Source organism: Chrysochloris asiatica, unplaced genomic scaffold, assembly GCF_000296735.1.
Source record: "Chrysochloris asiatica unplaced genomic scaffold, ChrAsi1.0 scaffold00043, whole genome shotgun sequence".
Classification (NCBI taxonomy): Eukaryota; Metazoa; Chordata; class Mammalia; order Afrosoricida; family Chrysochloridae; genus Chrysochloris; species Chrysochloris asiatica.
Window position 1 is genome coordinate 18,903,904 of NW_006408561.1, and position 23,417 is coordinate 18,927,320.

Here is a 23,417-nt window from a genome sequence, read left to right on the forward strand (position 1 = left end):
CGACTCGATGGCACCTGACAACAACAACAAGTCTACTTATATTTAAAAGTGGGGATGTAGGATGAGGCAGGAAACCATGTGCTATTTTTTACTGCCTATGCTTGCTGGGTTTGAAAGGTTTTATTATTAATGATTACTGATATGTGGTGACAATTTCCAAGGTGGTCTCAGTATGACCCACACTTCAAAGGCTGAGCGATGCTCTTGACTGGTACAATGTATATATAAAAAGAAGACGCAGCTGAACCATCCAGTGATGAATAGTGTGGGTTAATTATGGTGAGAACTGGCTAAAGGGTGAAGTGGTAGCTTCAGGATTCATCATACTACTCATGTCGCTGTGGAGGGAGAGAGCAAAGCCCTAGCTAATCAGGGATGGAGGAGATAATTAGTGTTTCAAGGTGTAAGTGCCCAGAATAAAAACACTTAATAACAAAAGGTAGATTTTCTTTTAACAGTGATATGCACATTAACTCAAACAACTTTATATTCTGAAAATATTTGTAAGACCACATATATCTATGTAATCAAGAGCCCTGGCGGTGCAGTTAAGTGCTAGGCTGCTAATCACAAGGACAGTAGTTTGAATCCACCAGCTGCACTGTGGGAGAATGATGTGGCTTTCTGTTCCTGTAAAGATTTACAGCCTCAAAAACTCTGTATAGGGTCAACTTGACAATACACAACCACCACCCCAACATACATAAAAGAGCAGTGCAACTATTACATGAACTATTTTAATTTAATGTAACTAACGAAGTTAACAAATATTTCAATGTAACAAAAATTGTAATCGATGAGTTTACCAACTACATTTTACAGAATTTTCACAATTATTTTAGTATAGCCCACGACTTACATTTGAATTTTACCATTTTTGAAATGTAAAATGCACAATTATAATACCCATATTACCTATCTTGCAATTTTAAAGGTTTAGCTAAAACATGAGACCTCATATGTAAAAGCAAGGGTTCACCTACATGAGGACAAAAAAAATATTAACAAAGTGTCACTGTATATTAGACAATGAGAGAGTTCAACTATTTCCTTTTTCAGAGAGGACATGTTTTATTTCAAAAGTACATTATAATGCAGAACTAGTCATTTTCATTATACAAGTATAGAACTAATATTTGCATTATACTTTGCAACAAGCACAAGAGTGCTTACTGATAGTAGATATTAACCATAGTAAAGATTTCCTTCTCAAGAAAGATTACAACTATGACTTATGACAAGTTGTATAATCATCACTAAATCTAGTTTAGTGTTCAGAGTATTTAAAAAGTATAATCTTGAACTAAAATAAACCTAAGGCGATCAACACCAAGAAATAGTTGTAGGGACTTTATATAAATAATAATTAAAACAAAACTAAAACCATAACACCTTTGTTTTAAAGTAGGTTTCTACCTGTCCTAAGGAAAGGGGCTGGGGATAGTGGTAGATAGCAAAGTTTGGCAACAAGTACGTTTCTAGCAGGTGAAAGCCTGACTGATATGCCTTACTATGCATTTTTACATACAGAAAACGTGCGTATTAGATGTATACAGCAGCACTTTTCAGGCACTTGACCTCATATGGTAGTAAAGTTGATGTCCAGAATTTTTTAAACGGAAAGCATTAAATTATGATTTCAAGCCATGTTCCCACAGAACATCTGTGTTCCGTAAGCTAAATCCAAATGTTCCCTGCTAAAATCAAATCATGGCATATAACCAATTTAGAGAAAAAAATTTAATAGATTGAAGTTCATAGATTAAATTCTCTCAATTTTAAGGTTTTCCACCATAAATTTATCTCAAGTCTTTGTTGCCCATTACATGTTAGATTGCTAGCAGAAAAACAGATTTCAAAACTATGAAATAGTATGCCTAAATAATATTAGAAAATTTGAAATTGTTGATCAGTTCAATAGCTTGTTCTGCTAATGCAAATATGCCTACAGTTTTGCTTTTACACTGATTAAGAGCCATGTTTCTCATAGTAAATGAGCTCCTAGTTCATATTATAGACTTCAATATGTAAACATTTTAATGTATCCAAAAGAGCATTATGAATTTTCTATTTGTTCTCCCTAAAGATATTTGAGAACAATTATATTAATGCCTGGCTCTAGGCTCTAAACGATCTTTGGGTGTCCATGTCAAAAGAATGCTTTCAGATATATCACTAAGGTTAGGGTTCCAAGATAAGACTACCAAATTCTATTCTAAAATGAAAAAATATGGCAAGATTCCAGTATAGATGTTACTATTGTTTTCTTTTTTCCAGAATACTTAGTATATATTTAATTATGCTGACACTAAGGATTTTTTTATCTGTAAGTTTCACTGTACTTTGGGAAATTTTTGCAATATACTTTCAGGCAGTTAGCATTAAAATAATGAAACTTCAGCTCTTAGCACAAACAGCCCTGAGAACAATGCATTCAAATTACAGTTCAACCAGAAATATCTAGTTGAGAAACATTAGAGTACAAAACCAAATTTTGGAAAAGTTGTTTTAAAAAAAAAGTTACCAACATTTTGAGGCACTACCAGACTACAGTACTTTTAAGAGTTGTTAGGACTTTGCAAAAAGCACACACAAAGCTATGTAAGTATGAGCATACACACTCATATTGTGCGGCAATGAAAAACTCCCTGTGTCCCCAAATTGTATAGACTACACATTTTATTGCAGCACTTCCTATTAATGATAGCATGCTCTGGCTGCAGGAAGAATTCTGGTAATTAATATAAAGCAATGGCACATAAGCTATACCTTAATTGAAAACAGAGTCAAGAGCTTCATTAGCAACAGTTTCTTAAGTGACTGATAGCCCTTGGAAAGGAGCATAAAAGAAACATCATAAATATGTTTTTGATACAAATGCTATGTCAAAGTAGCAATGATTTGATCTATATCAGAGGATATACAATTTGTAGCAATTAAGATACAACAAAGTCTAGCACAGTAGCAGTAAACTTGTTCTAGAAAGAAACATATTTGACCTAATAATTTAATACTGTACATAAACTGATGGAATGCCTGCAGACAAAAACAGGTGCATCATGGTATGTTATATATCAACATGACAGTCTACATTCTATACATGGTAACTTGAGATTAGCATTTGTTACAAAAAAGTACAACAAATACTAAAGATCAACTTTTAACATTTTTTTGATGTCAAAAAAGAATGAAGTCAGTTCTGTTCTGTTAAAAATGTTCCTTGCTTCATTTTAATATAATTTGTAACGCTTTGCTAAATGAACTCTTGTTCTAGAGAAAACATCTATTGACTTACGTGAAAATAAACAGTCCTATATCTTTAAAATCTATACTTATTATTTTAAATCAGGAGAATATTTACATTTCATATAGTACATAAAATGAAATATTTATGCATAAATAGCTTTTGCCATTCAAGGTATGAAGATAAGAGATGCATTGTTATAATCTGTACATCTTTACATTGCAATTGAACTTATATTTATGTGAAGCCTGATGAATTAGGAAGAACAAGGGCATGCTAATCCAGAATAAATATTAAACCAGAACACTAGAATGGTTAACTGAAGCCATAAAAATGGCCTGTAAGCAGCACAGACTGGCAACTTTCTAGAATTCCTGTAGGTAGCAATGCCAAACTATAGCGAGCAAGATATGCATTACACAGTACCAAAAACTCAAGTAGCAGATAGTAGATAATGAAATGAATACTGGAAAGATTTTAGTCTAATTTCTAATTGTGCTTTAGATGGGCAAAAGCTAAAAGAAAAACAAAAAAAAGTTATAATAAAAACAATTAACTACAATCTAAGTATTTCTTGTGCTTTACAATTCTGTTCTCTCTTCTGACTTCTCTTAATGAGAAAAGCTCTTGCTTCTTTCCCATGTGGGTTTGCTAAGGCAAATACAAAATTCTACAGCATGCACAAATGAAGCAACTAAAACTGTAGGGATTTTCTGCTCCTAAAGCTCTTTCTAGTAGCTGATTAGATCAGCAACAGTGACTGCCATATATCTTCCTCTAGATGACAGGAACAAAGGTATTTCGAGGTCGAGGCATGTTGGGAAAAATCTTAGAGTCTGAAGAGAACCCAGGTATGACTAAAATAGTAATTTTGTTCTACATTTGGCTCCCATATAATTATTATATTGACTATGATCCTCAAAAACACTGTAACAATGTCTAGAAATTGAAAATAAAGTTATGTATGAGTCAATAGACTATCAGAGATGCAGTGGTATCACCTAAAACATCTTTAAAAAAAAAATTCAGTTTACAGAATTCTTTCCTAGCCATGTTTTACTAAGTCACAGTCAGAAAAAAAAGTACATATTTCTTAAAATAATCAATACAAAGTAAACTTTCTCCCATGATTACTTTCATTTCATTTTAGAAAAAAATATACATAAATGTAGCAAGCTTCCTAATCAATTTAAAGTAGGAATTCCTAGCTTCTGTCTCACAAATACCTTAATGTCAAAATATCTACTTAAAAATGGTTAGAAGTAAGGAATTATTACTGATAAACACCCAATACTTATTCAATGTGACTGAGAAAAAGTACTGCATAGTGTATTGAAACACAGGTTATCCCTTTATATACAGTGAGACTGAGAGGATGAAAGAGAAAAATGGAAAAGTAAAGCTAAAAACACACACAACTAAAAAGCAACTTTCTATTATTCATGGTGATTACAAAAGGTCTCAGATGAAAAAAGAGCTTTAACCAGTCCTCGTTGCTACTGTCCCTTGTGTCTGCTTTACACGTTAACTTGCTAATATCCACCCAACAGCACAATGCCCCTCTGTTAACCATAATCAAGGACTAAAACCACCATATATGATTATATTAAGTCGGCCAACACAATAGTAAAACAGAGGTAATACAGGTGGTTATAAATGGCCACCAAGGTAACTGACAATTTTTGATAATGTGATTTTCATTTATCTTAAAAATTTGTACCTGCTATAACCAGGTCGAAAATGTGATCATTACAATCCATAAATCCATTTATTCTGTGATATTAAGTCTGAAATTAATATAGAACAATTCAATTTATATGTGGTACCACTTTAGTACCACTAGATGCTACATTATTTAAAACCCTGGTTTACTTACTTATCATTTAACTGAAATTCAGGGATGATTTGCTCAGATAAAGCACACCTAGCTAAAGCTACCGTGTCCTTTTTTTGGATTCACATACCAAATGTTATAGGAAAGACATCTACAAAACCAACCAACAGAATTACACATCCTGATTACTTTTTTAAATAGCCAATTCTCTGCAAAACTAACACAGCACAATTTCAAACAATTAAAAAGAAATGAGGTTGTTTATGAAGGCCATAGCTTTGGTAACAACTTAGAACCAAACTTTAGATCTGCAGTTGATCCAGACCTAAACTGTTTTCTCTGATGATTCCATTTATTTGCAAGGTTTTATGGCTACAGCATACTCTTCACTCATTGCACACATGACAGACACCTGGAAGGAAAGATGCAAGCAAAACAATTATTCAGAAGATAATACACAAATAAACAGCAGATGTGTTTAATTTATCCTGTGCTATATATTTGAGATATTCTATATTTATTGACCTTAGAAAGGGATCCTCCAAGACCAAATAATCTACTTCCATTGGAGCTCTGGTAGCATAGTGGTCACAAATTGGGCTGTTAACCTCAAGGTCAGGAGTTTGAAACTACCAGCCATTCCATGGGAGAAAGATGAGGCTTTCTGCTCCCGTATAGATTTACAGCCTCAGAAACTCTGCACAGGGTTGCTATGAGTTGGAATTGACTCCACGGCACACCACCACCACCACATTTGTTTTCTCAAGTAGAATCTCTCAGTGAGAGTAAGAGTTCTAAATGCTGAGACACTCATTGGCAGTTACACTTTTGAAAGTGCTAACAAAGAGTGAGTTTCCTTTGCTCTCCTGCACCGTCACAGCATCACTTTTGTCATCCTCAAAAATAGCTGCGATGCAGATCTTCAAAGCAAATTTGGGACCAACAGTGCCACTGTCACAATAAATGAACTCCCATACCTTCTTTTCAATGGGTTCTGAGAGTTTCGTGAAAAAAATGCCTTATGCCTTAAAGAGATCACTTTTCAATATTTCAGCAACACTTGAAAAACTACATTTCATATATATTTGATGCTACCTAGCTAGTTTAGGCCAAAGCTTTTATAAAAAGGTTTTGAAAAACAATATTCTCCTAGGTCTTTACCTGCACATCTTCACCTGCATTGTATTTTCCTTCTATCTCTTTGCCTAGTTCACCTTCTGGCAACTTTAGATCCTCACGGACTTCACCGGTTTCGGTCAGCAGGGAAAGGTAACCATCTTGAATGCATATCAGCTATTAGAAGAAATTAGATTATATTTACTCCTTTGTAATATGTGCATAGTCAAATAATAATTCATATGAATTTTATAAGTACACAGGAATACATTAGTATGAGGGGGCTTCAGAAGTTAGTGGAAAGGTTCCATTATCTTTTAATCTCATTTCCCATGAACATCTGAAGCGTACTCACATATTACTGGTTAAAAACAAATAAACTCTTAGATATATAGCTGTATTTTTCAGAAAACTATTTTAATCGCTTAATAATATGTCCTGGAAGTCTTTTCAAATCAGAAAATATGGACCTTCCTTAATCTCTTACGCCACTATACAACTGTATATGGTATTTCTTCAGTTGATTTAACCATTTTTCTACTAATAGACATAAAAGTTGTTTTCAGTCTCACTAATTCAAACAATGCATTTCATAATTTAATTATAAAAAGAGATCAATGGAAAGGTTTTGGTTTCCAGCTCACTGCTAACAACACTAGTTTGTGTTTGTTTTAAAAGACAAATACTAGGAAGATGGTGGACTATGCAGACACACTACATGGACCCTCAACAACAAAGAGAGACCAAATAAAACAGACACAGATAAAAATTCTGGCACACTGATCTTGAGTGGATGGGGTGCTTGCTAGGAGAAGCTAAACAGAAATGGTGAGAGGGAGACTAACTGGTGAACAGCTGGCCAGAAGAGGCTTTATCATCCTGTGAGCAGCTTTGGCAGTGGAAGGAAGCCTGGCAGAACAAATTCATGTGGGCGTCAGGAAAGGTGCAATTTCTTCTTTCCCCCGACGCTCCCATGATGACCAGAGGTGTGGCCAGCTCCTACCCTCAACACAGATCCTGCTCTCCAGGAGTTTAGAGCCACATTGTTGGCAACCATGCCAAGTTGTGTTACTTTGGTGCCTGGATTGAGGTGGGCTCGGCTCCAGACCTACAAAACCCATAGTCACCACACCAGCATTTAACTCATCACCTTGCCCATAGCTTCTTTTTAGTCTTAACAGACACTGAAACCAGATCCATCAAGGGCCCCCATGAAATACTTCTGGACTGACTGCCCTGAACATAGATAACACTGACATCAATAGGAACTCCACATAGGGGGCAGGAACTCAACTGTCACATCCCTTCTATAACCACCTTGTGAGCTCCTGGAATTGCAGGAGTCTAGGAGAGATTTCTCTTCTCAAGGTACAGCAATTGCACTGTTTGTTTTTACAAATATGACAAGCCCACAATCATTTTAGCTTACACCTAGAAACAAAAGAGAATGGCTCAAATGATCCAGATGCAGAACCAGAAAACATTTCAGAAGAAGAAAAGGTAACAGAATTAACTGAAAAAGAGGTCAGCAGAATATTAATAGTTGTTGTTAAGTGCCATCAAGTCGGTACCAACTCACAGCGACCCTGTATAGGGATTCCAAGGAGCAGCAGCTGGTGAGATTGAACTGCCGACCTTACAGTTCAAACAGGCTTTGCAGTCCAGTGCATTAACTCACAGCGCCACACCAGAACTCCTGAATATTATTTAGGTATCCTCAAAGGATTGATAGAAAGAATGAGGATAGCAAGGGGAACACAGAAAAAACTGGAAGAATTCAGGAAAACACTACAAGAAAAACAGACAACTAAATGCAAATTTTGAAACAATACAGAACCTGCAATTAGAAATCCAGAAGATTAATAATAAGATCTCAAACAATGAGAATATATTGAAAGGGCAAAGGAGTAGATGTGAACTAATGGAAGCCCAAATTAGTATACTTGAAGATAAATTACTCACTACTAGTAAACTAGAAGAACAATCAGAAACAAGACTGAAAAAAATCTGAAGAAAGACTAAGAGTTATGTAGGACACCATGAAGAGGAACAAATTACATGTGATATGAATTCCAAAACATAAACAGACAAGCACATAGAAAACTACCAAAGAGTTGTTGGAGAAAATTTCCCTAGCATCATGAAAGACAAGAAGATAAGCATCCAAGAAGCTGAATGAATCTCAAACAGGATAGGTCCCAAAAGAAAAATCACCACGACATATGATAATTAAACTTTCCAAAACAAAAAACAAAGAAAGAATCCTGACAGCAGCTCGGGGAAAACGACAAAGGAAAACCAGTTAAGACTAAGCTTGGGTTTCTCATCAGAAATCATGCAGGCAAGAAGGCAATGGGATGACACACACAAAAACTCTTGAAAGAAAAAAACTGCCAACCAAGAATCATATACCCAGCAAAACTGTCCCTCAAATATGATGGTGAAAGTCAGGACATTTACTGATAAAAAAATTAAAGGAATTTGTAATGACCAGACCAACTTTTTTAAAAAAATGCTAAACAGTGGTCTTTGGACTGAGAACCAACAACAGCAGATAACAACTTGAGATTACTATACATGACAACACCACCCAGAACTCAATCCAGATATAGAAGTATCTAAAGTAAAAGAAGGAGCTCTGGTAGCATAGTGGTTACGAATCGGGCTGCGAACCTTAAGGTCAGCGGTTCGAAACTAACAGCCGCTCCGCGGGAGAAAGATGAGGCTTTCTACTCCTGTAAGGATTTACACCCTCAGAAACCCTGTACAGGGTCGCTATGGGTCGGAACCGACTCGACAGCACATAACAACAACAACAACAACAAAGTAAAAGAAATCTACAAGATTGAAAATAGGGAACCACAGATATCAATGTATAATGAAGTCAACTACAAAGCAAAAGAGGGACGAGTGTAGATACAGAACTTCTAAATGGTAAGAAAGATTTTAAGATAAAGCACACTGTTTTAAGCAGGTGAAAAAATTAATAAATGCAGGGTAATTGCAAAAAAAAAAATTACAACCTGCACAGTAAAATAAAAAAAACAAAAAAACCCTAGCAACAGGAAAATCAGAACGATGTAGCAAATTTTAACACAACGAAAATGAAAAGAAACCCCACAAACAAAATGAAGTCAGCATACAAAATTACACAGAACAAAGAATCCAGTAGCACCATACACATACACACAACACACATAAAATGTTAACAGTCAATTCATACCTATGGATGACTACACTGAATGTCAATGGATTAAATGTCAAGAGACATAAAGAACAAAATGGATATATTAAAAAAAACAGGATCCTTCAATATGCTGTCTATGAGAGACACATCAAAAAGATGAAGACAGTCTAAATATCCATCAGCAGAATGGTTAAACAAACAAACTTTAGTACATACACACAATGGAATACTACAAAATGTTGAATAAGGATAAATCTGTGAAACTCCTCACAACATGCTTGAACCTGGAGGACATTATGCTGAGTGAAATCAGTCAATCACAAAAGGACAAATTTGTATGGGACCTAGGCTGTAAAAAGTTAAAAAAAAAAAAAGTTTTCTTGATAAAAGAAACAATCTATGATGGGTACGGAGTCCTGGTGTGGCGCTGTGGGTGAATGCATCAGATTGCAAAGTCATTTGAACTGCAAGTTCAGTGGTTCAAGCTCATCAGCTGCTCCTTGGAAACTCTATACAGTGTCATATGGGTTGGCACTTACCAACAACAACTTGACGGTTATGGGGTGGGTAGAGGAATTATTCATGGGCTAGAGGGTAGGCACACGCTAGCATAGGTGGCAGGGCAGACAATATACAAGAGGGAGGTTTGCAGAGAAAAGATGAAGGTAGTGGGAGACACAGGGAGGAATGCAATACAGTGGATAAAGGTAAATGCTAATTGTTGGTATATGGAGGAGATTGCAACCATGTAATGAAACACAGTATATAATTTGTTGACGTTAATCTGATTCATCTGCTCTGTAAACCTTCACTCAATTCGCAATAAAAGATTTTTTTTTTAACAAAAATTTTAAAATAAAATTATTTCTAATAAATAAAGGCATGTAAACTATTGTTATGACTAGAACTCCGTCAAGTTTTATGAAAAGCAACCTTCCAGAATACCAGCTTTTTTATTCCAGTCAGAATACCAGCTTCTAACATTAGTAACAACCTGTTAATCACTATGATGTTGCATAGTTAAGCATTTCAAAGCTCTCCACTCCAACAGCACTAAAACTGTCTATGGCTTCACACAGAAATCTGAGCTTTTGCATACTATCTACTACTATCTCAAAATAAACAAACAAAAAAAATTCAATCCTTTGTACAAAGCAACAACATCATCTAATTAGATTTTTCTGATTTGGGCTCTTTTACAAGCTTTCATTTAAAGAATCAAAGCATTGTCAGTAGTGCCTGAAAATAGGAATAAAATATTAACACTGATTATTTTTATATTTACAAAGAGGCTTCAAAAAGTTCAAAAAGAAAGACCATTATCTTTTAATTCTGTTTTATTCCATGAATTTTTGAACCCCCTGGTATTTATATGCCAGTATTTTATTTTTTTAAGGTTAATAATTCACAAACTGTACAAAGTAATACATTAATATTTAAAGTATAAAAATTTATAAATAGAAACCTAATAAAATAACATATTAAAATTAAACAAAAGTAAATTGCTTTATGAAATGAAATAGAATGATCAAAAATAAATGATTACAGAAAATATAATAAAAATAATTTTCAAAAATTCATTATTTAAAAAAACTGATTTAGAAAATTTGCAAGAATAATGCAATGAAATACCATAACTTGAACCTAAATTCACCAATTGTTAGCATTTAACTACATGTGCTTTTTCTCTTTCTATACACACACACACTTCACACACATAACACTGGATTGTAGCCAAAAGGTTGGCGGTTTAAACCCACCATCCTATACAACAATACATGTAATAAAGGATGTATTAAACATATTCTCATTTTGCTGAACATTAAAAAGAGCATGATTCTAGTAATAAGTATTTCAATAAGGTACATACTCATGTTACATAACTATAGTTCAATTTTCAAAATCAAGACATTTAATATTAACATTATTTATATAGATTTTGTCAATTTGTCAAGTTTTGCGATTTGTCTCTATTATCTTTGACGGCAACTTCCCACTCCCCAGCTCCAGCATTACACTTTGCATTTGTTACCTGTCAGGTCTGTTCAGTGTCTTTGACTTTGGAACACTTTCTTATATTCTGTCTTTAATGACATGACATTGTTGAAGAGTAGAGGCTCACTGTTTTGTACAGTGTTCCACAGTTTTGGTTTATCTGTTTCCTCAAGATTTCAGTAATGCATATTTGGCAGGAATACAACAGTCATTGTATGTCCTCAGAGTATGTCATCAGGAGACAAACGGTGTCAACTTGTTCCATTACTGGTGATGTTAACCTTGATCACTTGGCTAAGGTGGAGCCAGTCAAGATTTCTCTACTCTAAAAGTACTCTCATTCAGTGCACAGCAACCCTGTAAGACAGAGTAGAACTGTCAGAGAGTCTCAAAGGCTGTAAGTCTTTACAGCAGCAGGTTGGCACAACTTTCTACTCCAGTCATTGGTGAGTTCGAACCACTGACCTTTTTGGTTAGCAACCACTGGTCCACTAGGGCTCAGAACCGACTTGATAGATTTAGGTTTTTCTGGTTAAAGGTATGCTCTAGTTTTTCTTGTTAAGTACTGTTGAGTTGGTTCCTATTCATAGTGACCCTGTGCAGGGTTTCCAAGGAGTGGCTGGTGGCTTTGAACTGCCAATCTTGTAGTTAACAGTTCAGTGATTAGCCTGGGACTACTCAGTAGTTGTAGTAGTAGTAGCCTGGGACTCCTAACTATAATTTGCAATCTTAAAAAATAATTTAAAAGTTAAGAAAACTATTGTGCCTTTGTTGAGTCTCAAGTATAATTTTGTGCAATTTTTTCCATCTTCTCTCAGAGCCCTCTCTTAGAAGGAGGGGTTGGTGAGAAGACAGTCTCAATATCCAATTCTAAATATTTTCTTCTGATCATTTACCTTTAGACATCCTATTCATCTGATAGCTTTAAGACACTTTTGAACAATTTTTTTTTTTCTGGCAGTGAGTTAGTGAGTAAAATTGTTTTTTGTTAACAGCAAGCAGGGAGGTAAGGGAGAGCAAGATCAGAAACCTTGTAGTAGAGGTGGTAGGCATGAGATGGTGGACCAGCCTGCTGCCGAATGACACACAAAATAGTGTAACTAAAAAATACTAGTACCAGAATGTGGTATCTGTTGTACACAGGGTCGCTATGAGTAGGTCCTGCCTTGATGGCATGTAACAACAATTTTGCTTTTTAGAGAAGTATACAAATACTGGCAGACAGAGTGACAGAATATCTGGGATTCGCTTCAAAATAACCAAGAGGTAGTGGAAAGGAAGAAAAGATGGTTGTGAGGGTACACATGTAGTAAGATTGGCCACATATTGGTATCTGCTGAAGCTAAGGTGTTAAGTGAGATTCACTACATTTTGAAAATATCTCTATATTTAAAAAATCATGTTATCTCTGAATTCCAGAAAGAACGCTGTAACCATGAAATACTGAGAGGCACAGGGAGCTGCAAAAAATAACTCAAAAGCAGAGGGGGAGTTGCAGGTTCTAAGATTTAGACTGAATAAAGGAATTACTGGGAAACTTCTAGCCTGTGTTTGTATTATTGGTACATAACAGAAGGCTGGTGAAGGTAAATTCTCACCACAGGAGCCTTCTTAATCCAAATCCTTGAATTTAATTATGTTTCTCCACCCACTTCAAAACAACCAGACTTGTTTAGGTTAAGGCCTAATCCTTTCTACTTCTTCCTTCTGCTCTTCTCCAAGTACTCTTAATCTGCTTCTTTAGAGCTGCTGGTCCCTGGTAGAAACTGAAGGTTTGGGCAACCTACGTAAATAACACTATCATGAACTGGTGTGTTATCTGACCCGCCACACCATGAAGGTGGGTATGCAGCACAGCACGCTTATCACAAGTGAGGGAGCACAGATGAGATCCCTCTGAGTGTGTCTTCAAGGCAAATACAAGCTGTCCAAGGAGTGGTTCGGACTCAGAAAGCACCTGTTCCCACCTCATGGACAGTTCTTGGCTTTTTAATAAGTACTTTTGAATAATTTTTAAGTAAAGGAAACCACACTACACATGCAATTCTGTATCTTGTGTTTTTAGGGGGACGACATACCATACTTGGGGAATCTTTCAATCCCCAACACAAGCTTCATGGAGACTTCCCTAGGACCTGGTGACTGAGGAAGAATTCAGAACAGTTTCTAGATGGTTATGTATGGTTCAGAAGCAGCCCTCAGACACAGGGGAGATGGGAAGGGCAGAACACTGAGCACTGGACCTAGAAGATGAGAGAATCAGAGGTTTGGGTTTACAATGATAATGAGCAACAGCTAGGAGTTCAGCTGGAATGTCAAGAACAAGATGGGGAAATTGCTGACAATGAGCTCTGGGGAATTATGTGGACAGACCTCTCCAAATAGTCAAGAGTTCATACAATGTGCACCACAGGGCATCTGCTTCAGAGGAGGTTCTAAATAATTCGGTGGACAAAACGCCTTTCTGTGGCTATCATTTAGCTTTTTTTGCTAGGTTCCTGAGTCCTCACTCCATGAGCACATGAACAATGACCCTAGCTGTATGGACTCTACAATACAGACTTCTCTATCCGACGTGGATCTGACCAGTCTCTACTAAGCACTCCACAGTAGAAACCAATGCAGTCCCTGAGTCGGCACCAATCCCCAAGGAACAGCCAGACACCTGGTAACATTCAACTTCACATACAAAAGGCAGAGATTTGCTCAAATTTCAACAGATTCTTACCTTACAGATTGATTTGCCTTTCCTGCTCATACTGCTTCTCTGAAAATCCCATCTATGGTCTTATAGAATGCCTTATTCCTATCATGGTGTATTTCACACAGCATACCTTTGACTTAGAAATGTATTTCTCAGGCAAAATAATGAGGGAAGAAATGGTCTGTATATCCGATCATCCCCATATAGCCTGCCTGTGTGGAGTGACAATGGAAAGACTCAGTTTTGTCACCTAATCGGTGACATTTTGTGGGTTTCAGTCACTGCTTTACAGGTTCCAATACATTCCAATCTATGGTGCTATTTCTTCCATGTGTAGAATACACAGGCATAAGTACCAAAGGGAGTGACTTCCTTCCCTACTACCCCTAATTATTCTGTAGCTGATGGCTTCTTGTCTACAATACTGGACTCTGCTTAGAGTTTTGTTGTTGTTAAGTGCCATCAAGTTGGTTCAACTCATAACGACCTTGTATAGGATTGCCAAGCAGAGGCTGGTGACCTTAGAGTTTAGATGGCATCTATTTCCAAAGACTTTCTATCTGGGGACACAAGGATTCATAGAACAGGTAAACGTTATTAAAAGAACGTACATTCAAGGAATTCACAGCATCATCAATTAAAAACCTTTTTTTGTGTGAATTGAGTAAAGGTTAGCATCATAAATTTTTTGTTATTTTTATATTAATGTTGCAACAATAAAACTGAAAACACACATAATCCAATATCTAAAAGGCATACATACTATTTATTTGAAGAATACACTAAATTTAATATTTATAATTTTGGCAATTCAGCAATAACCAAGATCCATAAATAAGTATTCTAGAGTGTCCGGGAGTAATTAGTTTTCTTTCTAAAAAATGATCTTCAAATGACAGACAAAATTTTTGCAAATACAGAAAAGGCTTTTAAGCTGTGGTATAATGTACAGGAGCACAGACTTTTCTATATAAAGGATTCAGGAGAATACTGAGAGTCTGAAGAAACATTTTTATATCTAAGACTTTGAGATACACAAAGATGTCTGAGAGTATTTGTATTTTAGACCAGCCATGAGCCCCTAGCTTCCGTACCTACTATGGGGGAAAGTAATGGAAACTAGTCATTCTAATCCAAACTACATCTTGAAATAAAAGAGATCAGTTTTCTTTCATACTGAATTTTTAAATAAATAAAACTTAAAGCGATAGATATCCAACACATTTCTTTCCTTAAACAAAGGCTGAGTTTTTAATTATAAATTAAATTTACAACAGTACAATTAACTGATCTTAGTGCTGTTGTTAAGTGCAGCGTAGCATGTTACGACTCACAGCAACCCTATGCACAACACAACACTCAGAATATTAATTAAATACTGCAAAAACAAAGGACCGTATGTAGCCAAAGAAAAACAGTAAGAATTTAACCAAGGCACTTGGATAGGTGAGCAAAGACCACACCATAGCATACGCAATATAACTGAAAAGGCTCACAGAACTTTAAAAAAGTGAGTAGGAATAAGCATTCTACATTGACTTGATACTAAGGAGCAAACAAATGCTAAGTGCTTACTTTGTCAGGTATTGATCTTGGTATTAACTAAATAAACCTCACAATCATCCCATGAAGAGTTTATTACTCTCACCCCCATTTTATATAGAACTGGAAGTAACAGAAAGATTAAGTAACTTGTCAACCGAGATCCCAGACCAGGCATATGCCAAAGGAGATATGTGGACCTGGATGGTCTAGCTCCAGTTCTTCTTATCCACTGTGAAATGAACCATACACACACCAATGGGCTGGGTCTAGGGTGAGGCAAGCAGCATTCGCCTTGGTGTAAATAACTCCCCAATCACGATAATATATATTTTTTAATTTAAAGAAAAAAACTTCATGATGAACAAAGTTAAATAAAGACAGATCAGAATTACTATTTTTTCCTTTAGCCATACACTCCAACATGGCTTGTTATTGTTATTTGTTGTTGTTGTTAAGTGCCGTCGAGTCGGTTCCGACCCATAGCGACCCTGAATAGGGTTTTCGAGGCTGTAAATCTTTACGGGAGCAGATCGCCTCATCTTTCTCCCGCGGAGCAGCTGGTAGTTTCGAACTGCTGACCTTCCGGTTCGCAGCCCGATTCGTAACCACTACGCTATCAGAGCTCCTTGTTATTGTTACTAGTCCTGTCTTTATTTAAAACTTTGTGCTCAAGGAAGGGTCTTATTTATCTCATTTGCATTACACTAGTCCCAGTCCCAGTTTCCTTCATGTTAAATTCTGTGTTCCAGTAAGAAACTGGGTAAATTTACAACAGTACAATTAACTGATCTTAGTGCTGTTGTTAGGTACCGTGTAGCGTGTTACGACTCACAGCAACCCTATGTACAACACCAGCGAAACACTGCTTAGTCCTGCACCATCCTCAGAATTGTTGCTACACTCGATATCCATTTTCCTAAACTATTCAACAAACAAAAGCATTCTAACATTGAAAAGTCACAGCACTCACATTTTAGTGATGAAAACAGAAACCCGTTATGGGCATAGAAAATTCTACATTCAGCCCGAGTATGCTGTAATATATACTTGCCACACTGAATAATCACATATGCAATTAGAAAACGTTAAACAACTATGTGCTAAGCCTGACTTCTTGTTGTTAGGTGCCATCAAGTCAGTTCTGACTCACAGTGCCTCTATGCACAACAGAACAAAACACTGCTCAATCCTGCACTATCTTCACAATTGTTAGTTTTGAGCCCATAGGTGCTGTCACTGGGTCAATCCGTCTCACTGGAGATTTTTATTTTTTTGCTGACCCTCTACTTTACCAAGGATGATGTCATTCTTCAGGGATTGGTCCCTCCTGACCGCACATCCAAAGAACGAGAGTTGAAGTTCTCACCATTCTGGCTTCTAAGGAGCATGCTTAGTTTTATTTCTTCCAACACATTTTTGTTTGTACTTCTGACAATCATGGTACTTCAATATTCTTCACCAACCCCATAATTCAAACGCATTGATTTTTCTATGGTCTTCCTTATTCATTATCCAACCTTTACATACTTATTGTTAAATGCTGTTGAGTCAGTTCTGACTCATAGTGACCCTGTATAGGGTTTCTGAGGAGCATCTAGTGGGTTTGAACCACCAACCTTGAGGTGAGCAGTCCAGTGCTTATCCTACAGTGCCACACCAGGCCTCATTAAACATAAAAGGCAAATGAAAATACTATGGTTTGGGTCAGGGGCATCTTAGTTCTCAAACTTACATCTGTTTACTCTTTTAACATTTTAAAGAGGTCTTTTACAGATGTGCCTAATGCAATATGTCATTTGTTTTCTTGACCGTTGCTTCTATGAGTATTGAGTGCTGATTGTGAAACCACGTCTGACTTGTTAAGTGCTTTTGAGTAAGTTCCAACTCATATCGACCCTATGTAGGGTTTCCAAGTAGATGCTGCTGGGTTTGAACCACTGACTTTGTGGTTAGCAGTACAGTGCTTATCCTACAGCACCACACCAGGACGCCAAACCTGAGTTAGGCACTCCAATAATAATACAAGGATACTTTTTGTGTGGGATAAAAGGGAAAAAAAAAGGATTTTGAATTCTGACCAAATAAAAATTTTTAACAAAACTCAAGTAGATCTCTTCCAAGATTACTGAAGCTTTGCAACAGGTTTACGGGAATGCTATCCTACATAAAACAATTTTTGGATGGATCAAGAGTTTTCAGAAAGGCTGAGAAGACCTCAACGAGTCAAAAGAGGAAAAGACCATCAACCTCGATGAATGTAGAACCTGTGGCTAAAGGCAAGACACTGGCAGAAAAAGACTGTAGAACTGCCACTGATGCATTAAGCTGGGATCTCACATGATTTGGTTTTTTCAGTTTTAAGTGAACATCTTGGCCTCAGCAAACTTTTTGCTCTATGGGTGCCAAAAATATTGCACAAAGATCAGCTATCTCAGAGAGCTAATCTTTTCATCAGTCTTCTTAAAACAAGATCAAAACTAAGGAAAACAATTTTATAGAACCTACTGTAAACAGGGAGTCTTAGATTTACCAATCTGATCCAGAGAACAAGGTCAAACCTAAACAGTGGCTTCCAAGGGAATTTGGGAGGCCAATTAAATTCAAGGCAGAGAGGCTGGCTCTGAGTTATGGTGACCATATTTTGAGGGACTATATATTAAGGAAAAGAGCTCTGGTAGCATAGTGGTTACGAATCGGGCTGCAGACCTCAGGGTCAGCAGTTCGAAACTACCAGCTGTTCCGCAGGAGAAAGATGATACTCTTAAGGAGCTCTGGTAGCTCAGTGGTCACAAATCGGGCTGCTAACCTCAAGGTCGGCAATTCGAAACTACCAGCTGCTCCAGGGGAGAAAGGTGACTCCTGTAAAGATTTACAGCCTCAGAAACTCTGTACAGGGTCACTATGAGTCGGAACCGACTCTACGGTACTTAACAACAACAACATATTGAGGGTAATCTAGATAGATTTTCTCCAAAGACACAGGACGATCAAAAGGCTTTATTGGAAGAAGTTTTAACAACACTGAAAACCACATTGGTGAGAAAAATGCCAGGAAAGGTGTGCTGAGGAATTTTTTTTTTTTATCACGACTCTATACCCGCTCCTCCTTAAAGCAAGACTTGAGAATTTCATTGGGAAACCTTACCACATCCACCCTACAGTCCTGACCTTGCCCCTGTAGACTTCTTTTTGTTCCCTAAACTTGATATTGGAAACAAATACAATTTGAGTCGCTGAAGGATGTCAGAACTGCTGTTTTAACATGGTGTAAATCGAAGAGTGGAGAATTTTTTGAGGGAAGGGTTAGAGAGACGAAAACACCACCTTCAAAAGTATATAACCTAACTGGAGGATATATCGCGAAACAATAGCTTCACATTTTGATATTTTGTTTAATAAAGGTTTGTATGATTTTTTGTAGCAACACTTTTTTATATATCAGTTTGAAACTACCAGAGGTTCTGCGGGAGAAAGATGAGGCGTTCTGCTCCCGTAAAGTTATACAGCCTCGGAAACCCTGTACAGGGTACCCTCGCTATGAGTTGAAACTGACTTCACGGTACTTAACAACAACATTTATGAGGTACTGGTGAAGTACATTTTTTATTTAATCCTCATAACACTGTCCTTCTTTTGTAGATGAGAAGGCAGAGGCTCATAGAGATTGAGGAGCTTGTACAAGATCATCTAGCTGTATACGTTACAGAATCAGATCTTAACCCAGATCTGTGTGACTAAAAAATCCATTTGCTGTTATTAAGACAATTCAAATTGCACAAAGACTTCATAACAACCTAGAAAACATTTATAAGTGATCAAATAAAAATATAAAACTGTTTATTATCATGGTTGTTGTTAAGTGCTGTGCTGTCAAGTTGATTCCAACTTGGGGTGGCTGGTGGGCTTGCAGTTAGCAGTCCAGTGCTTATCCTATATACCACACCAGGTCTCCATTTGTTATGATTAAAACAATGCAAATATGTTTGCATACTGACAAAGAGTAAAAGAAAATCAGTTGGGCGGTTGCCGTTGATGACTAAAAAAAGCTTATTAATATATAAAGAAAGATATCAATTCAAATTGGAGCAAACAAACCTAAGTTCAAATTTTGTATTTTCTTTATGCAATACGAACAGAGAAGAGCTTCAAAATATTTATGGAAAAATGGAATAAAAAGAGAATGGGATTTTTCTATAAACTTTTTGAAGTTGCCTTGTATTTATGGTATACTTGTTTTAAAATCTGAAGACTTTTAAGAAAAGCATTAGAATGATTAATCTGGTTCTTATATCCCATGAGGTCAATTATTGGGATATCGTTAACAAGACAAACAAAAAAACAATGATAAAACATGACCTATCCAAATGTATACCTGAAACTAAAATTTGAAGTTTATACCTATAATTTAACAAAAGATCACAGCATAAGCACTAAATAAATATAAAAAAGAGTACATAGTTTTATCACCATATGTAGTAACCACAGAATTTACTCCTTATTTTTATGGCTTTCAGCCTGTTTTCTTATTTAAGAATAATACCAAATTCTGACTCACATTCAATAACACATACACTTTGTAGGTGGGAATATAAATTTCAATCGTTTTGAGAGATTCTTAGGTTTGATAAGTGAGAAGAAATAAAACTTGCAGGAATGAGTTATCTAACTTTGGAATATTTTCCAACAAAACAGTAATTTTACTAACTTTTGTATTTATTTAGTTATAATATGCAGTCATTTGCTCTGAGGAACACTCAACTTTAAAAAAAATGCAAAACTGTTTCTTTTTTAAAATCACAAACTAGCAATAATCTTAGAGTAGTTGTTGTTGTTAAGTGCCGTTGAGTCAGTTCTGACCCATAGCGACCCTGTTTCCAAGGAGCAGCGCGTGAGCTTGAACTGCTGACCTTGCAGTTCAAAAGGCTTTACAGTCTGGCACATTAACCCACAGTGCCACACTAGGACTCAAGTGTGAAATTCACTATTTTTCCAATTTCTAAGATGTTGTTGCTGTTAAGTGCTGTCAAGTCGGTTTCAACTCATAGCAAACCTGTATAGGGTTTCTGAGGAGTGGTGGGTGAGCTTGAATCGCTGACCTTGCGATTCAAACCAACCTTGCAGTCTAGTGCATTAACCTGTAGCACCACAACATGACTCCAATTTCTAAGATGGATGGTACCTGGTAAGTATTGTTAATAAGTGCAATTGAGTCGGTTCCAACTTAGTCAATCCAGTATAGGATTTCTGAGCAGTGGCTGGTAAGTTTGAATCACCAAACTTATGGTTCAAGCTGACTTTGAGGCCCTGTGGTTACCCTACAGCGCCACACCAAGATTCCAATGATTGATTACACAGAAAAACCTATAACATTCCTCTTGTTGTTGTTAACTGCCGTTGAGTTGATTCTGACTCATAGTGACCCTGCATAGAGTTTCCGAGGAACTGCTGGTGAGTTTGAACCACTGACCTTACAGTTCAAATTGACCAGTGGTCCAGTGCTTATCCTATAGCACAACAGGACTCCTGGGTTTTGTCAAATTACAACTGATCTTAGAAAGTATATGCATCTTTAAAAAACAAGAAGCATTCTAAAAGAAATCAGTACTTACTTGATAATCATTTCTCTTAATATTTGGAACGTCCATGTTGTGTGTAGAAGGGCAAATGTCTTCATACTTTTTGCCCGTGAAAATATCAATTCCAACAAGGTGAACCTAACAATGAAGGAGAACAGGAAACCTGTTCAGTCTCTGCCAAGCATATCACTCAATACATACAACGTAAGAGTACAATACCAATGCTGAGTATGACAGATTCTTTCTTTCTCCTCCTTTCAAGGTCATCTAATTTTAATTTCTTCTTCTTCTTTTTTTTAAAAAGTAGTAGTCATAGAACTGAGGAGTATGTGACTAAATAGTATCATGACACATCAAGACCCAAAATCACAGAGTCCAGTCATTCAACTGTAACAGTAGATAAGAAAACTGAAGTTAGGTTTCTCAGAATTGTTAGGTCTTCTTATCTGTAAACTGAATAATTGTTGTTTTTAAATGACATTTTATTTTGTCTTTGGTGAAGGTTTACAAAGCAGTTTAGTTTCTCATTCAACAATTTCTACACAAACTGTTGTTCTGTGACATTGGTTACATCCTTCACAATGAGTGAACATTCTCATTATTTCCATTCTGGCTGATCCGTTTACTAAACAGAACCTTTATCTACCTCAATAGGATTCAAGAAAGGTTCAGTTCCCAGTTAATAAAACATCCAAACATGAGAAATACTGCTCCCTTTCAGTATTCATAGTAGTAGCTGATCACCCAGTAATTGCGTTTAGAAAAAAAAAGAGGTTATGACAAATTATAAAAATCTCATCATCTGTAATGAATACAAACGTTAAAATCAAAGACAGACATGGAAGGACACTTACCTTGGCATGACCGTGCTTTCCAGTTTTGGAAGTTGACATCTCCACTATTTTGCATGGTCGCCCTTTGAGCACCACGAAGCCGTTTTTGCGCAGGGCCGAACACTGCATAGGGTAAGTGCTAGAAGCCCCAGCATCTCCAGTAGTGAAATCAATTTCATCCGCCATAGTGGGTTGAAGAGACTGTAGCTTTTCTGAGGGAACTAACGCAAAAAGTTTGCATTTGCATTTTAACAACCGGAGTGCAAGCAGGGAAACATAAAATTTCAGGTAGGTTGCGTGGCCAAGTATCATGAGTCTATACTTTTGAATTTATAGAACACCCTCCAAAGACTAGCGGGCACTTTCTAACTCCGGCCTCTACAAACTTTTCCATCCATGGATGGGGAAAAAAGTCGCTTTAGAGCTCGCTGGGGGTGGGGGAAGCCTCCCGCGGGTAGGAGGTCCGGGCACCCATCGCCCAACCGCAGAAGCAGCCGGCGACCTTCCAGCGCCTTGCGGCCCAGCCCTGCTCCGTCGCCCCGATCGCTCTGCGGGGGGCCCAGCCCAGGCCGCAAGTCTCCAAGAGTGATGGGAGATCATAGGACCCGGCTCCGGATGGCAGCACCTGGCCCTCGGGTAATGTGCGCGCACCCCGCCCTCTGCCCCGCTGCGCCGCCGCCGCCTGGCAGCTCAGGCATCCCCCAGTCCGGTCCGCATCCTTGCCCAACCCGGCCCCGCACGGGCCTGAGTCCCGGCGGGTCCCGCACTCGCCTCCGATCCCTCATCCATCCTTCCGTTTTCCCCTCGGTCAGGGCTCTCTCCAGCCACCTTCCCCGGCTCTGCCTCACTCCGGTCCCAGCCCCACCAGCTTCTCCCCTGTGTCTTCACCTTTCAGCAGGGAAAGAGCGCCTCTCGCTTGCGCACCCGCGCCGGTCCCCTATAGCTACCGCTACGCGGCGGGGGCGGCCGCGGCAGTTCCAAGAGACGGGGCGGGGCCGCCACACTTTCCACACCCCTGCCTGCCCGCCCTTTCCCGCCCCCACCTCACCCCCACTTCCGGGATAGGCCCCAGGCGCGTCACAGGCACCGCCCTCTCGGTCTACCATTGGCTACAAGGTTCACGAGGCCCCGCCCAATCACGTGAAGAGCGCCCTGGCAACCCCACGTGCTGCGGATTAGTGTACTTCCGGCGTGGAAAGCACTTTCAGGAATGTAGTGCTATGAGCGCCAATCTGCCCGCAAGGAATTTGCTCAATCAGAAGCATAGGTTTGTTGAGATCAGGCCCTAGTCGACGTTAACGGGAACCAATGGGGTCCGTGCCATGCGCCAATGGCCACAGCCCTCAGGTGCGTGGTGGTTGTCATGTGACAACTGTCAAAACT

At 37.8% G+C, this 23,417-nt stretch overlaps 1 protein-coding gene across 1 annotated transcript; it reads right to left on the reverse strand.

Annotated features, from left to right (window-relative positions):
• Positions 1-5,380: 5,380 nt before the first annotated feature.
• Positions 5,381-23,013, reverse strand: EIF5A2 (eukaryotic translation initiation factor 5A2). Its single transcript, XM_006861830.1, has 5 exons — positions 22,923-23,013; positions 22,056-22,255; positions 21,235-21,339; positions 6,240-6,371; positions 5,381-5,490 (listed from the first exon to the last, which is right to left on the reverse strand). The coding sequence occupies exons 2-5, from the start codon at positions 22,218-22,220 to the stop codon at positions 5,431-5,433; spliced, it is 462 nt and encodes a 153-aa protein (XP_006861892.1). The 5' UTR covers positions 22,221-22,255; positions 22,923-23,013; the 3' UTR covers positions 5,381-5,430.
• Positions 23,014-23,417: the final 404 nt, after the last annotated feature.

Coding starts and splice junctions, on each gene's coding strand:
- EIF5A2 (XM_006861830.1), bottom strand. CDS start 22,220: ATGGCGGATGAAATTGATTTCACTACTGGAGATGCTGGGGCTTCTAGC. Junction 21,340..22,055: donor GAAAGCACGGTCATGCCAAG/GTAAGTGTCCTT, acceptor CTTCATTGTTAG/GTTCACCTTGTTGGAATTGA. Junction 5,491..6,239: donor ATGCAGGTGAAGATGTGCAG/GTAAAGACCTAG, acceptor CTTTCCTTCCAG/GTGTCTGTCATGTGTGCAAT.